General features: G+C 35.6%; 1 protein-coding gene across 1 annotated transcript; it reads right to left on the reverse strand.

Annotated features, from left to right (window-relative positions):
• LOC147391411 (ATPase, F1 complex, delta/epsilon subunit) lies at window positions 1–3270 on the reverse strand. The gene is made up of 2 exons (XM_086459323.1): window positions 2916–3270; window positions 1–563 (listed from the first exon to the last, which is right to left on the reverse strand). Exons 1-2 carry the CDS (start codon window positions 3177–3179, stop codon window positions 219–221), a joined length of 609 nt encoding a protein of 202 aa, XP_086315449.1. The 5' UTR covers window positions 3180–3270; the 3' UTR covers window positions 1–218.
• Window positions 3271–15293: the final 12023 nt, after the last annotated feature.

Raw genomic sequence — 15293 nt, forward strand, 5'->3', positions numbered from 1 at the left:
TGCCAAACAACAGAAAAGTTCAATAATTTATTCAACTTTCCGAAGATCAGTCAGATTTATAAAAAAAAAAAAATACAAACGAAAGATGACCTTCGTAGCCCTCGCATTCGAAAAAGAGAACAGACATAAAACAGTTTTCTGGCTCAGGTGAGTCAAGACAACCATAACAACCAACCAAACAGATAAAATGTATCAAGGGCAGAGTACTACGACAAACACTAGCTTGTGAGTGCAGAGTTGAGGGCAGTGTGGACATCCACTCCAATTTGGGCTTCAGCTTTCTCCAAGTCCGTAGATGCCGAGCTGAGCTTCTGAGTGAACTCCGTGAGTCCCTTCTGAACGAGGCTTGGGTCAATTTGGTCAATTGGGATTGCCTCGACAGCAACTATATCTGCAAAAGAGTTTGCATGGATTAATGCAAAACCGCTGCTAACAAAGTACTTGCTCACATCGTTCCCTGTGTGGACCGAAAGGACCCCAGGCCTGAGCTCGGCAATTGTGGCCACATGTCCTGGCAGAACACCCATCTGGCCCGTAGTTGCCGGTATTATGACCATGTCAACCTGAAAATACAAAGGAAAAATAAAACATGTGGGAATGCTGGTTTTTTACTCCCCTACATCACCACTCGCATTTAGAATTTATTATCTGGAATTTTGAAGTACCCACCTCAGAAATTGTTAGACACAAGGAAATAGATACAGTAGCATTGATTAGTCGTAGAATGATTGTAGTTACAAAGGTTTCAACTTTCTAAGTTGGTTAAAGTCTGTGACTGTGATACCACGACATGGGTTCAAATCCCACCTTCACCTAAGTTCAAAAGTTGGCTAGTCTCTTTCTGTGTACTACTTCTCGGATGACAAGAAACTTAAATAGTGTGGGTGTCTCCACATTCCTAAATAATTCTATTAAAACTAGTTTGCAACATCCACTTTCCTACGCCCATACCCAGGCCCTTCCTGCACCCACTCCCAATTCAACTACTAAAGTGCAAACAAATTTTTTTTTTGAAAGGCAAATGCAAAGTGTATCAAAGTGGTCGAGATGATCAACAAAAGTTTGCAAACACGGTAAACAACTTATACAGGAGGTAATGAACAAACCTACTGCCATTTACCTACAAATCCTCAAAAAAGACTCCTCTAAATTCTTTTAGAATCTTACATCAGAAAAATAAAAGACCAAGCACAGCCAGGCGTACATCAAAAACTGAACTCTCCTTATCCTCGAAGATCCTTTGGCTCCTCTCCTTCCAAATAGCCCATTAAACTGTTAAAGGAAGGATAGGCCAAAGGAACTTCTTAGCCCGTAAGAAATCTGAACCCAACTCTGCCAAAGACTCCAACAAGGACCACACTGACTGACTGAGGGAAAGCAACATCTGAGCCCAAATAACTCCAAGAAATAATCCCACACCTCTCATGAGAATGAACAGAGTAATAGAAGGTGGCAGACAGACTCCCCATTCTCCTTACACAAATAACACATATTTGGCATACAGAAACCCTTACGAATCAACAGATTAGTCGTTTGGAGTCTTTCTACCACTGCTGCCCACAAAAAGAACGCAATCTTTGACAGAACTTTTGGTCCCCAAGCTGCAAGAATTGGGAACTCCCCACCAACCCCATATGCAACAACCTGTCAAAGACTCACCGAAAACATCCCATTCTTGATCCCTTCCCAACAACAACTATCATTACAATCCAACCTAAAAGCCACATTATACAAAGCCCTAATCAATAGATCCAATTCTCCACCTCCCAATCATTGAATGCTCTTCTAAAACTGTAATCCCAAGTCACTGTCCCTCGTTGCTAATCGGGCGGTGTGAGATGATTTGACCTTTTTTAGTGGACAAAAACCATACAACCTTAGGAATTGATCCCAGAGAGGTTGATGACCAAACCATACAACATTGATTTGCCACACACTAATACATGGTTTCTCAAAAGATACCTTGGAAGAGAACCCTTTCGTCGACCACTGTAACACATTGATGACTAACAAAAAATTCTTGTTGCAAGGAAAACAATAAGAAAACCAACCATACGGTCACGAAATCGCTAGCATCAAAAATTTATTTACCATGCTAATTGGCACTGACATAGATCTAGTAATACCAATTAATCTTAAAAATGACCTTGAAAATTAAGAAACATGTAGATTTTGAGATTGTGCCATAAAACAACAGAGCATCTTATTTACACGATCCTTCCAATGCCCACATTTCTCATGTAGTCATGACTCTTATCATCAACTCCTGCAACTCCATTTATAAAGAAACCCAACCAAAATCCACTAAATATTCACATTAATAATAACAAATCACAATACCCATTCTACATTTTGAACTAAAACAGACTCCCTCAAACGAATTCAATAAAACCCTAACCCTAGGCAGAAACAAATCAAACTCAAACATCATTATAATCAATAAAACCCAAACACCATAAAGATCAGACAAAAAAAAAAAATGTAAAATACTCACATTAATAATAACTAATCGCAATACCCATTTAACAATTTTCAAATTTCAACTACAACAAACTCCCTCAAATGAATTCAACAAAACCCCAACCCTAGACAAAAAAAATAAAACCCATACTCCATCATGATCAATAAAACCCAGACCGTCAAGATCAGAAAATAAATGTAAAATGCTCGCATTAATAATAACTAAGCGCAATACCCAGTGTACATTTTTCAACTACAACAAACTCCCTCAAATGAATTAAACAAAACCCTAACCCTAGACAAAAAAAAAAAAAAAAAAAAAATCGAACCCAAATGTAATCCTAATAAAAAATAAAAATAAAAATACAAACCTAATCAAGATCAGGGAAAAAAAATCATTAAAACTACAAGACGATAGGATTAATTAACAAAATAGCAATGAGTGAGTGATTGACCTCCTTATTGGTGAGTTCGGATCTATAAGGGAGTGCGAAGTTGACAGTGAGCTTGGATGGAATCGAAGAGGGACTCGGTGGGCGAGGTTTCATGAAACAGAGAGGAGTCTTGGGTGGTTCCAGGTTCGGATTCACCTTCTTCCAAGCCTCAACGAAGGTCGAATCAACAGTTGATGAGGCTTGGAGATCTGCGGCCGAGAAGGGTCGTGCCCCTCTAATCGAGATGGCTCGAGACAATAGGTTTCGTGAGGCTTGTCGCATCATCTTGGGTTCGCTTGGTTCGCTCGCTCGGGCAGTCTCTGTGAGAGGAGAATCGAATAGAGGAGTAAAAGAGAGAGAATGAGAAGCTCCCTATTGTGATTGTGGGGGTGTTTTTCTACAACTTAATTTTGGGCAGTGATATTACCACACCATTATATTATAAATTCACACCATAAGTGATTGAGAGATTTTACCCGCAGACCCAACTGTTGCATTTTTATTACAAAAACTCCCTTGAAGTCCTCAGAACTCTAAGAAAACCTTACTTTATGAAGTTTATTACCCTCCAAACCATATTTTATAAGTCTGTTACCGAGCAAACCCTGGAGTGGGCATCCACCTCATAAAATTCAAATTTAATCTACCTTGTTTTCTATGTTGGACTGAAGGGCCAATCGGCCCGAAGCTAGATCTACGGGTGTTGGGTAAATGTCAATAAAAATTATTAATCACACATGATAGGATAAATGTACCATGTTTAACATATTTATATATTTATTGTCCCGTGTTCATGTAAATATTTATATAACAAAAATATTGTATATTTAATATAATCTTTTAAACATGATTGCACGTTAACGATGCACGTTATATTTTTCTTTTTTGAAATAATTATCTAACTTACTATTTTATCCAATTATTCTTAGGTCCTATCAAAAATAGAACTCTCGGAGGAGGAACAAAATATTGAAGCCATTGAGAAGGATTTCCTAAATTTTGAATAACATAAGTTAATATTAATATGATAAAGGATTATCATCCTCCAAGCACATCAAAGCTAGAAAAGGAGGAGAAATAAAATTTGTCTTTAAAATCAAATATATCTTTATAAGTTTATTTGTCCTTTATTTCATTACCCATCCACATTATTTTAGGATTTGAAGGAAAGGGAAGGAAAGAATAGATGAAGGTTGTCAAGAAATTGCTCCATACACCCCACTTTATGTTAGTAAGAATACCACTTTTAAACACTAAAGCTTGAGGTTGTTTAAAAAAATTAAGAGTCCTGCTCTCCCACGGTCTTTCGTGGGAGAGAAGCACGCGAACGACTCTTTTAACCAACTGATTTCAACAAGTAGCTCGAGATTTTTACCACATCACACCACTTGTGTCGACATTTATAACTTGTTGTACAATGTTACTTGTTCATACTCCTCACAATTTGGTGAATTTTAATAGACACTTACATTTTCATGTCTTGCACTAAAAACCCATCCTCTTCAAACTTGATTTTTACTAGATTATAAATGTTAGATCCATTAATAAGTAAAACGGGCTTTTTTATTTTTTAATCTTTCAAATAAATAAAATGGGAATAAACAAAGGTTTTATCCAAACTTACTTTGTCAAATAAAAAGGTGTTGAAAAATATGGATTTAGGAAAAAAAAATTAGTGTTTCTGGGGAAAAAGATATGGATGACCAAATATGTTGAAAATCTTTATTGGACCTATTTGATTGTTTATCTCGCTTTATTCTCTGTTCTACCATTAAAGAAGTTATCTCTGATTGCACTGAAAGAGACACCCAAGAAATAACAGTACCACCCCCAACTTCATAATTTCTTGGATGAGTTGAATGTTTTGGGAAAATAAGAAGAAACATACCCAATAGTGAAATACTTAATAAAGTTGATTTTTAAAAGGAGAATGAAGAGAGGAAAAATGAATATGATCGATAAAAAAAATAAAAGTGGGGAGAGAGAACACAAAGCCTAACACCATGGATGGATAAAGAGCCCAAACCCTAACGTTATTGACGACGAGGGTACTATCATCTTTTGGAGCGCGCATGGGTCTATTAAAATTCACCATATCATGAGGGGGTAAAACAAGTTACCCTTTAGATTAAGTTAGAAATGCCGTCACAAGTAGGTGATGTGTCAAAAATCTCGAGATACTCATTTAAAGGGTCATTCATGTGTTTCTCTCCCACAAATGACCATGGGAGAGCTGAACTCAAAAATTAAAATAATAATTTAGAAGACTTAAAACAATATCATATCTTCTAAGAAGAATATACCTTTCATTTGTATGAGAATCGTTCCTGATACCACGGAGGATTTTTCAATAATTTTGTTTCTTTAATGAATAAAAAAAATGTTGAAAATTCTTTCAAATATCAATACAAACTCTAAATAATTACTTGTAGTTCTCAAATTTGATTTTTATTTTATTTTATAAGAAAATATAGTTGTCTCGGACTTTAAGTCATTGTCAGATATTCCATATTTTAATATCGCATGCGTTTATTGAACGTCGGCACATAATAACTATTTGAGTCTATTTTTCTCACGTATAACATCTACAATCCATTTGAATTACGTGCGTCAAATCTCATATCATTAATAGTTAAAATTCACAACTAATTATCTTTTGTATTTTTTATCGAATTTTTTTTTCTTAAAATTAATTGAGATTCCCAAGTAGGATTCTTTAATTTATGTCTATTATCTGATTCAATTATTTTACATTTAACACCTTTTAATAATTTGATTATTGGTTTCATACGCAATTTCTTAATCTATGAATTAAAATTTTCATTTGCATTTGATCTTATTATTTAAAAACAAGGAATGAGAAAATAATTTATTAACCAATGACTAATACATGTGTTGGATTTTCCTCTAATAATAATTATATATTTCAATATTTTCTCTCTTAATTAGTTATAGTTTTTTTTTTAAGTGTAATATATTGAAATAAGAAGGAAAACAATATACAAGAAACAAGGAGACTGATAAAGCCTCACGAAGAGCAACAAAGAAAAGGAAAACTACAACGTCAGTGATTATATATTGAATTTCATTTGAAAACAAAATCATCAAAAGAAATTCCTACAAATTCTATGTGTTGTTTGGACTAAAGGTATAAAAGGCCCAAGATCTCGAAAAAACCTGCATGATAGCTACTAGTCTTACTATTAAACATCATGTTATTTATCTCATTCCAAACCCCACAAGCAATAGCCGATGGTAGCATAGCCCATAGGAGCCGTTTTCTGGTGTGGAAAGCATTGTTGGTCTACTCATTTAACAACGAGGAGAACTTACAAGGAATGATCCACTTAATACAGAATTGATCAAGGAAAGTTAACCAAATATTATAAGAAAAGGGGCAATGAATAAAAATATGATCAACAAATTTCCTTCCCTCATACAAATGGGACAACAATTGGGAGTGATCCAACCCCAAGCAATCAAGTTATCCAAAGTGAGAATCCTACCAAGGGAAGCCAACCAAACAAAAAAGGAGATTTTAGAGGGAACTGTCTTAAACTAAATGATGGGTACCGAGAGGGATCTCTTTGCAAAAGGAGTGAGCCACTTATATAAATACCTGACAGAGAACCTCATATCCTTAGCCCGTATCCATTCCCACTTATCCTGTTCGTTATGGTTTAGATAAACGTATGCAGAGATCAATGAAAGATGTCATCACCGCAGTTAGCTCCTAATCATTAAAGTTTCTCCTGAACCCTAAATCCCAGATAGGACTGGACTCGCTGCGAATAAAACACTGCTCGATTGAGCGATTCTTCTTAATAGAACAAGCATACAAATACGGAAATTAAGCTGCTAGAGGTGAAGTACCACACTAACTATCTTCCCAGAATCTAATTTTGTCCCCTAAACCCGTTTTAAATCTAATCCCTCTCTCAAAATCCTCGCTTATTTTAAGAATACCTTTCTAGACACTACACCTATACGAGGATTTAGACTCGCTGCTATACCAGCTTAGCTTCCTCTCTCCGTATTTAGCCATAATAATTTTTCTTCACAGACTGCCCCTCTCCTCACCGAACCTCCAAATCTATTTTCTTGGAAACGTTTTATTAACTAATCTCAACCCCCTTATGCCCAACCCCTATTCTTCTTGGGCAAGTAAATCACCTTCCATTTGACCAAATGATATTTCCTTCTATCATCCTTATCATTCCACAAAAATTCCTCATGAGTCTTTCCAATCTCAATTCGACGGACCGCGGGAGCGTAAACAGCGAGAGAAAGTAAACTAAGATACTCAATAAGATACTTTTAATCAAAGTTACTTTCCCTTATTTCGACATATACTTGCATTTCCACCTACTTGACCTTTTTTCCAATCTCTTTATCGCACCATCCCAAATTTTGATACTATTGGAGGGAGCTTCCAACGGTAAGCCTAAATAGGATGCGGGGAGGGAATCATACCCACACTTCAATATTGTGGCCATCAAATGAATATCATTCGCCTCTCCTACCCCGAAAAGCTTACTCTTTTACAGATTAATATACAAACCTGACATAACCTCAAAGCAGCTCAATAAAATGCGAAACACCCTTACCTGGTCCCTCGAGTACTCCAAAAAAATAAGTGTATCGTCCGCAAATTGTAGGTGCGAAATCAATGGTCCGTCACTCACCCTAAATCCCGAAAGCTTACCTAGATCGACCATTCTTCTAAACAATTTACCCAGGGCTTCAACTATAATAAGAAACAAGAAAGGAGATAATGGATCCCCTTGCCTTAACCCTCTCGAACCCCTAAAAAAATCAGTCGGACTCCTGTTGACAATAATCGAATAAGACACCGTTGTAACACATTTCATTATCCAACCGATCCACTTCATTCTAAGACCCATCCTCCCCATCATGTACTTTAAAAAGTTTAACTCACATGATCATAAGTCTTTTGTAAGTCAATTTTTCCTATCATCCCCTCTTTCTTGTTCTTAATCATAGAATCAGAACACTCATTGGCCATCAAAACTCCATCTAGATTTTGTCTATCTTTGATGAAAGCCCCTTGCTTGTCACCAATAAGGTTAGGGAGAACTGTTTTCAACTATGACACTAGTACTTTGGATATAATCTTGTACACCGAGCTAACCAAATTAATAGGTCTGGAATCTCCTAGCTTATCTGCTCTGACTTTCTTGAGGATCAATGCTACAAAAGTACTATTAAGGCTATAATCCAAGCACCTCTTATCTTGCAATTCCTTGATGACCTCAATGAAGTTTTTCGAGATGATATCCCAATAATGTTTGAAGAATTCCATGTTCAATCCATCTGGCCTCGACGCCTTATCACCATTCATCAAGAAAAGAACTGATCTAACTTCCTTCTCCTTTATTTATTTTTTCAACCACACCCTTTCCTCTTGATTCAAAAACTTGAACTTTAGATTATCTGATCCTGGTCTTAAGGGTTTCTTTTCCTTGTACAGATCTTTGTAAAAACTCACCACCCCTTCCCTATTTCCTCTTCTCCTACCACCATGATATCCTTGATGCAGAGTTTATCAAGCTGATCGCTTCTTCTATGGAACTTGACGACTTTGTGAAAGAATTTTGTATTATATCCCCTTTTTTAACCATTTGACAATCGACTTTTGTTTCCAACTTATTTCCTCCATAATGATCATTCTTTGGAATTCTAATTTCAACTCTATTCTTTTACTTCTTTCATCCAAGTTCAAATTCCTTTCTTTTTCTTTTTTGTTCAAGTTTTTAATATCCGTCAAAATCTCTTTTTTCACATCAACTTTCCCCAAAACCTCTTTATTCCACGTCTTCAACTTATCTTGCAGGATTATGAGCTTCCTCTTAAACACACACCCCGGGTTTCCTATAGAAGGGCACTCATTCTACCAGTTCCTAATAAGATCTAAGAAATTGGGTTGAATGAGCCACATGTTTTCAAATCTAAAGGGGAGGGGATGTTGTCTAGGGAGGCCTGCTTACAAGAAGATAGAGTATGATCAGAAACTAGACTAGGACTGGCTGACTGAACCACATTTTTAAACTTATCCTCCCACACACTATCAACCAGAAACCTGTCTAATCTGGACATCCTAGAGTTACCTTAGTTGTTAGACCACGTGAAACATCTACTCAGGATAGGAAAATCTATTAAGCAGTATCTACCTATAACATCATTGAAATTTCTCATCCCTTTAAATATGTTCAATCCCCTATTCATTTTATATGAAAATTGGTGATATCAAAATCCTTTCTAAGACCCACAGTTTTTCCCAATAACTCGCAATATCTTCAAGTTCCTCCCAAAATTGCATTCTCTCCCTACTGATGGTTGGGCCATAAATCTTGAAAAACACCCATTGAAAGTCTTCGTCCCTTTTCCTGTACATAATCAAAATCGAAAAGGCCCCTACTAAATTGTCTGTCACTTAGATCCAATCTTTATTCCACATCATTAGAATCCCCCCAACTAAACCTAAAGTAGGAAGGGCTATCCAGTTAATGTTTCTCCCGCAAATTTTCTTAATGATCTTATTATTGCAACTTGCTAATTTCGATTCCTGAAACGTGACAATGAGAGGATTTTTACTTCGGATAAAAGCTTTCATTGTTGCCATTTTTCTCTTATCACCCAACCCCTTGACATTCCAAGATAAAATTTTGAGTGACATTGGTTACCTTGCAAAGGCCAAAATTTAACCAACCTACCGTTTTTCCAACTTGACCAACACTTATCCACTATTAGTCTACTTAAGTTCCTTTTCATCTCCAAAGGGGCTACCACCACCAACTCATTATTCTCACCATCCTTATAACTTCAGATTTCCTATTTATTCTTGTGATCTAAGTGCTCATTCTTCTCCTCAATTCCATACGCATGATTAATGCGTTTGAGTTCCTCTTCCAGCATAGTTTTGTCCCCCAACAACCACCCTCAAAATTAGGGAAGACTCGCTATTCTCTATTTTTGGAACTAAGCCAAAATTTTCTACCAAATTCAGAGTTTCACTAACCAACCATTCTACTATATCCAACTATATCCTAATCATCCCTTCCTCATAAGTTTCCATTGTCGGCTCCCTCATGTCTTTGTCGGCCCAATTTCTATCCTTATACACCTTTGTTCGATTAGCAATTTCCACCCCTAAAGTTTTCTGATTTGAGAGTAATGATACCAAAGCTAACTGACTGCCATCTTTTCTGTTCTCCTTTCTGCCATCCTCCTCTCGAACAAGCTCAAAGGATTGAAGGGAAACAATGTAAGCTGAGAAAGACTAAGACCTGTACTTAGAGAAAACAACACGAATGCCAAACATCAAGATATCCATAGGTAGAAACAATGACGCTAACGCAGAACAATTATGGCCAATTTGGCGAGAATACTCACCAACAGACAAGAAAAAACTTGAGGAATGGAGAATGGGTCAGTAAAGACTTTCACCATTAAGGTTTCAATGTTCCTATGCTCATCAATCTTATTGCTTGAGATTTCTGCAACTCTCTAACTAACTGGGTGTCTTTAGAGAGTAACTCGAAGTCTATCCTAGATTCTAGTCATCGCGATTAGATGGTGTTTGGACTTCTCTTCTCCACCTTTTCTTTGCCTTGAAGTTTTTGGTGTCTTTACAGCCTAGTGAGCCTCCACCAAAGGATATGAGATTTTAAAACAAGAAGTAGTTCGTCCCATATCCTTACATCCCAAACCTTTGTCGATTGTCTGACCGTAACTTCGTTGCTTAGATGTTTGCAAAAAAAACGAACAAGGATTCATAGCCTTTGTGTCATAATAATTTAAATCTATATTCTCAGGCTACGACCAAACTTTGAGTTACTCGTCCACAAAGTCTTCATCGGCCATATCGACCAGCCTCTAACTGGTGGTATCATTGTACTGTTCTAATTGAAGATCTATAAGAACTAAATTGAAACATTTCTCCATCTGTGTCATCACTCCCAGTTCTTCTTCATAGAGTAACTTCTGCCTGTACACTCCATGCTCTATCCCAGCGATCCCATTTACCTTTCCCATGGGAGTCGGAGTGTCGTCGACTTCAAAACCCATCCAAACTTCTTGGTCCATCACCTTTTCTGAGTTTCTATCTTATAAAATCGAGGGGTTTGAAGAAGGCGACGGTATTTCCTTCGTAATCTCCTTCCTGGTGGCTCTTCTATTAACCTTAACGAATCGAGTTAAGTACCCATGGGCCCTCCCCGTTATCAATCCAGTCCTCTTGACAAATGGGTCAGAACAAGTCTTAACCCAGCCTAACTAAACTATGGGCTTCTTCAATTGGCCTGGGTCTAAGGCTTTCAAAACTAATCTCTTTCCCATTCAGGTCTTCCTCGTCATCGATTCATTCTTCTTACCCATTGGGCCATCGTAGCACAACCCATTGATGAGATTAAAACATGCTTTAGCTTCTACGGGCCAAGCATTTCCACCTTGGGCCTCTAAGCACCTAGGCCCTAGCCCATTCTCCTCGGGTTTACCAGCTTCTACCATCCCGTTTTTATGCAACCACCTAGTATAATATAGGTTTCTTGCTGCCTTAATAAATGTGTTATACGAGTGTGCTTCACACTCCGTCGACGTGGCTTCATCACATTATTACGATTAACAGGTGTCCATAAACAATGATGAAATTTGAATTTCTGAATGTCTCGCACGCACTCTCCATCGAGATTGGATTCTACCCGAGTCAAGTTGCTAATACCAAGTATCTTCTTCTCCAATCGTCTCGCTTCTTCATCTGGTTGAACAACCTCGTCAGCTACCTGGGTTCTTATCTCCGTTGAGATTTGAATCCCAACGTCTACCCTTTTTTCGTCTCCTCTATAGACTCTTGCCTCTGAAATTCTATTCCTGCCACTTCCATCGCTAACTTATAATGAAAACCATCAACCTAAAGATACAGTCCCCGGGGCATTTTCCCTGGAGAGTATCCGACCTTAAGCTTAGCGCTGTCTAGACTTGCACAACATAGGGTCTTCGGGTCCACCTCTAGGAGTCTGCCCAACTGAGCACCAATTTTTTGGAAAGCGAAGTTAATCCATAAATGGAATGGTAAACCGTTGATGCACACCCACGTTCCCCTTTTGTTCCATGTTGGTTTTATAGTGTTGTAATCCGCAAACCATGGTCGTAAACTGAAGAACACGTTACCCATCGAAAATGTTCTTCTCAAGTTCACCTTTAGAAATTCTATTATGTTACCTAGCATCAAAATCCGGGTAAGTGGTTCCCAAGCTAACATTTTAATTTTTGACGATTGAGAATGACCAAGCTTCATTACAGACAAAATCTTCCTTATCTGCCTCCACTGAGCTTGAACTACAAATAAAAGCCCATCTCCATTTGCGAACACTGTACCATTATTGTGAGCTTGCTTCACCTTGCGATTATGACTCATCTCCTCTATTGACGAAGTAGGAATCTCTATCTTAGAAGCGTATGTTTTATTTAATTCTTTCACCCACGGATTGATTAGCCCACCCTCTTACGACGTTGCCTTCATCTTCTCATCTGGACTTAACTGTGTTTTAATCGCGAGGCTAACTTCCCCCCACCTTTTTCCTCCTAAACCTGTTGGGAACACAATCCCACGTGAACGGAGTCTTTTCAAAAATTGTTGAAGCTTCAGGAATCTACCATACAGATTTTGCTCTCCTTGGATTATAAATATTCTTTTGTGCTTTGAATACTTCACCTTGAAGTTTTTTGATGAAGTTTTCACTAAGTCGAGTTGTTTAAATACCCATAATGTTTCCTCCTCCAACATCTGAAATGTTGATTCCATTCTTCTTCCCTTCTCCTTAATCTCAAGCCTTCTTTTACGTTGAACCCAAATTTCCTTTAGTTCGAATACCTTTTGTTCCACCATTGAAAATACTACTTTACTAGGTGAAAAGTTTTTTTGCAAGACTTTTCCATCCAAGATCTCTCTTTCCTCTTGGAACAAACAAAGTTGGTGATCCCCTTCCATCCCTCACATTCAATATACATATAAAGGAACCATTTTTGTTCGAACCCCTTTCTGCAATTCCAATGCCCAATTTTAACCTTGACTTTCTCCACAATGACTTCTCAAGAGGGAGGGTCAATAGTAGTTATAGTTTTGTTTTGCAATCAATTTCAATTTAAGCTTTAGCCATCTTTTCTAAAAAATTATAAACTAAATCTTATTTATAAATTCTTTTTAAATTTACTTAAAAATGTTGAATATTAAAAAAATGATATGATGAAGGAAAATATTTATTAACTACAATTGATAGTCTTTTTTGTTTATCTAAAATAAATGAATTTTGATAAAATCATAAGGTGTAAGTAACATTTCAAAATAATTTAAAAATCATTTTAAGTATTTTTATTTTCTTATTTAACTATTGAATATGAAAGTAGAAGAATATCATAATTTAAGTGGTGAGTAACTACAACAAGCATCATGCCTTGATATTTATCCTTTAAAAATGTATCATCTAATCCTACAATAGTTAAACATTAATTTTTAAAATTATCTATACATGTTAAAAAAAAAAAAAAAAAACGTTGAAAATGATTATTTAAATAATTTTAAAAAAATAAAAGTTTTCTGATTTTTTTTTCTAAAATGATTTGGTAAGAATATTCAATATTTTTATATGTTTCAACTTCACAGCCATATATTTCATGATTGACTTTTTCTCTTGTTTTCCAAACTTTTATATATGTGATAGATACATTATATTAATATCTCATATCAAGAACTATAGATTTGAGATAATAAAATTGATTATTCCGTGAGTTAAAACTTTATTTTTTATTCAGTTACTATGACTTGAGGATGAAGTCGTGAGTCCATTCTACTCATACATGTATGGGTTGTGTTAAAACAATGTATGATAAATAAATCATTATTTACAGATTTTTTAGCATATACACGTTACCTATAGTTTGAAACATCACATTTAATTATAACTTTTTTTTACTATTACTAATAGTATATTTTATTGAAAAATTATTTATAATAGCCAAAGAAATTATTTTTCTCTTAATTCAATTACGTTTTTGAAAGTTTTATCAACATAAATATCGGATATATTTTCATTATCGTTGGACGACAAATTTAAATTTTTATTATAAATGCACCTACATTACTATCAGAATCATTTTGTGGTACAACATAATGTTCGGTTGAAGCATACACAATATTATGATTGATATTGATATTTAGACATTGATTTGATGAGCTAGGTCCACCTTAAGAATATTTAGATGGATACGTTTCAATATTTTCATGTTGTATCACAAAAATAATTATACTTTGAGAACTTTGGTTGCTATTTAATATATATTCCTAAATTCTTTAGTAAAAAATATCAATTAATTTTTTTGATTATATAGTTTGATAACTAATCAATCGAATATTACAAATCGAGAGAATGAGGGCTTGTACTCCGAATATATAATCTATGACAAAGTCAAAAAAAATTGCTTATTTCCACCGATATATGTGATACTTTCAACGTAACCTTAATATTGACAAATTTCTTGAAGACATCTTCAATTCAATTGAATTATGAAATATATGGTGAGAGAATAATGAGAAAATTATGAGAGAAATTAACAATTATGGTGAGAATTGTGAAAATAATGAGAGATTAATAGCATGAAAATAATGAGAGAATTGTGAAAGAAATATGGTGAGAGCTGTGCATATATAGAGAACCTCAACAATTATAAAAGCGCTCAATGGAAAAAAATGGAAATGAAAAAATGCCACTTCCAATAGCGTTTTTCATAGGCAATGTTGTAATTGTGAAAATCTACCACTTTGAGTAGTGATTTTGGTTCCTAGATATAATTTTTAAATATTTATTTATTTTATTAATATTTATTAAATTTGATTTTTTATTATTATAATTTTCCCTAATTTTTTCAAAAAATATTATTTTTTATCATTGAATTTTAAATTTGAGAGTTCGTGGAAGTTTTGTAGCCGTCCATTTTCAAAGTCTTAAATCATTTTTTGATATTTATATAATTTTGGATATAACATTTTTCAGAAAATCTAGAGGTCTGGTGTTTGATTGCCAATGTGGTAATCCATTTACAGGGAGAGAGCTTATATATTACCAAACCAACTTTCGCTAACATCCCAAGTCAAAAGAAATCACAATAGAATTAACACAAATCTTGGAGTGCTGTTAGTAAAAGTTGGTATGACAATAGAGTAGTTCCTTTCACTAACAAGGGTACGGACTCACATTATTAACGGGTCGGGTGAATCACTATGTTGATCCACATCATAAACAAATGCGGACTTTGATCTACATTGACCCGACTCAGATCCGAACCCATTCGTGTCCCATGTTCAACCATCATTGTGTACGCAGT

Source organism: Akebia trifoliata, chromosome 11, assembly GCF_017979445.1.
Source record: "Akebia trifoliata isolate Shusen 1 chromosome 11, ASM1797944v1, whole genome shotgun sequence".
NCBI classification, from domain to species: domain Eukaryota; kingdom Viridiplantae; phylum Streptophyta; class Magnoliopsida; order Ranunculales; family Lardizabalaceae; genus Akebia; species Akebia trifoliata.

Excerpts from the sequence above, each read along its gene's own strand:
- LOC147391411 (XM_086459323.1), bottom strand. The coding sequence starts at position 3,179 with ATGATGCGACAAGCCTCACGAAACCTATTGTCTCGAGCCATCTCGATT. Across the intron at positions 564-2,915 it reads CCGAACTCACCAATAAGGAG|GTTGACATGGTCATAATACC; the intron begins GTCAATCACTCA and ends TTGTATTTTCAG.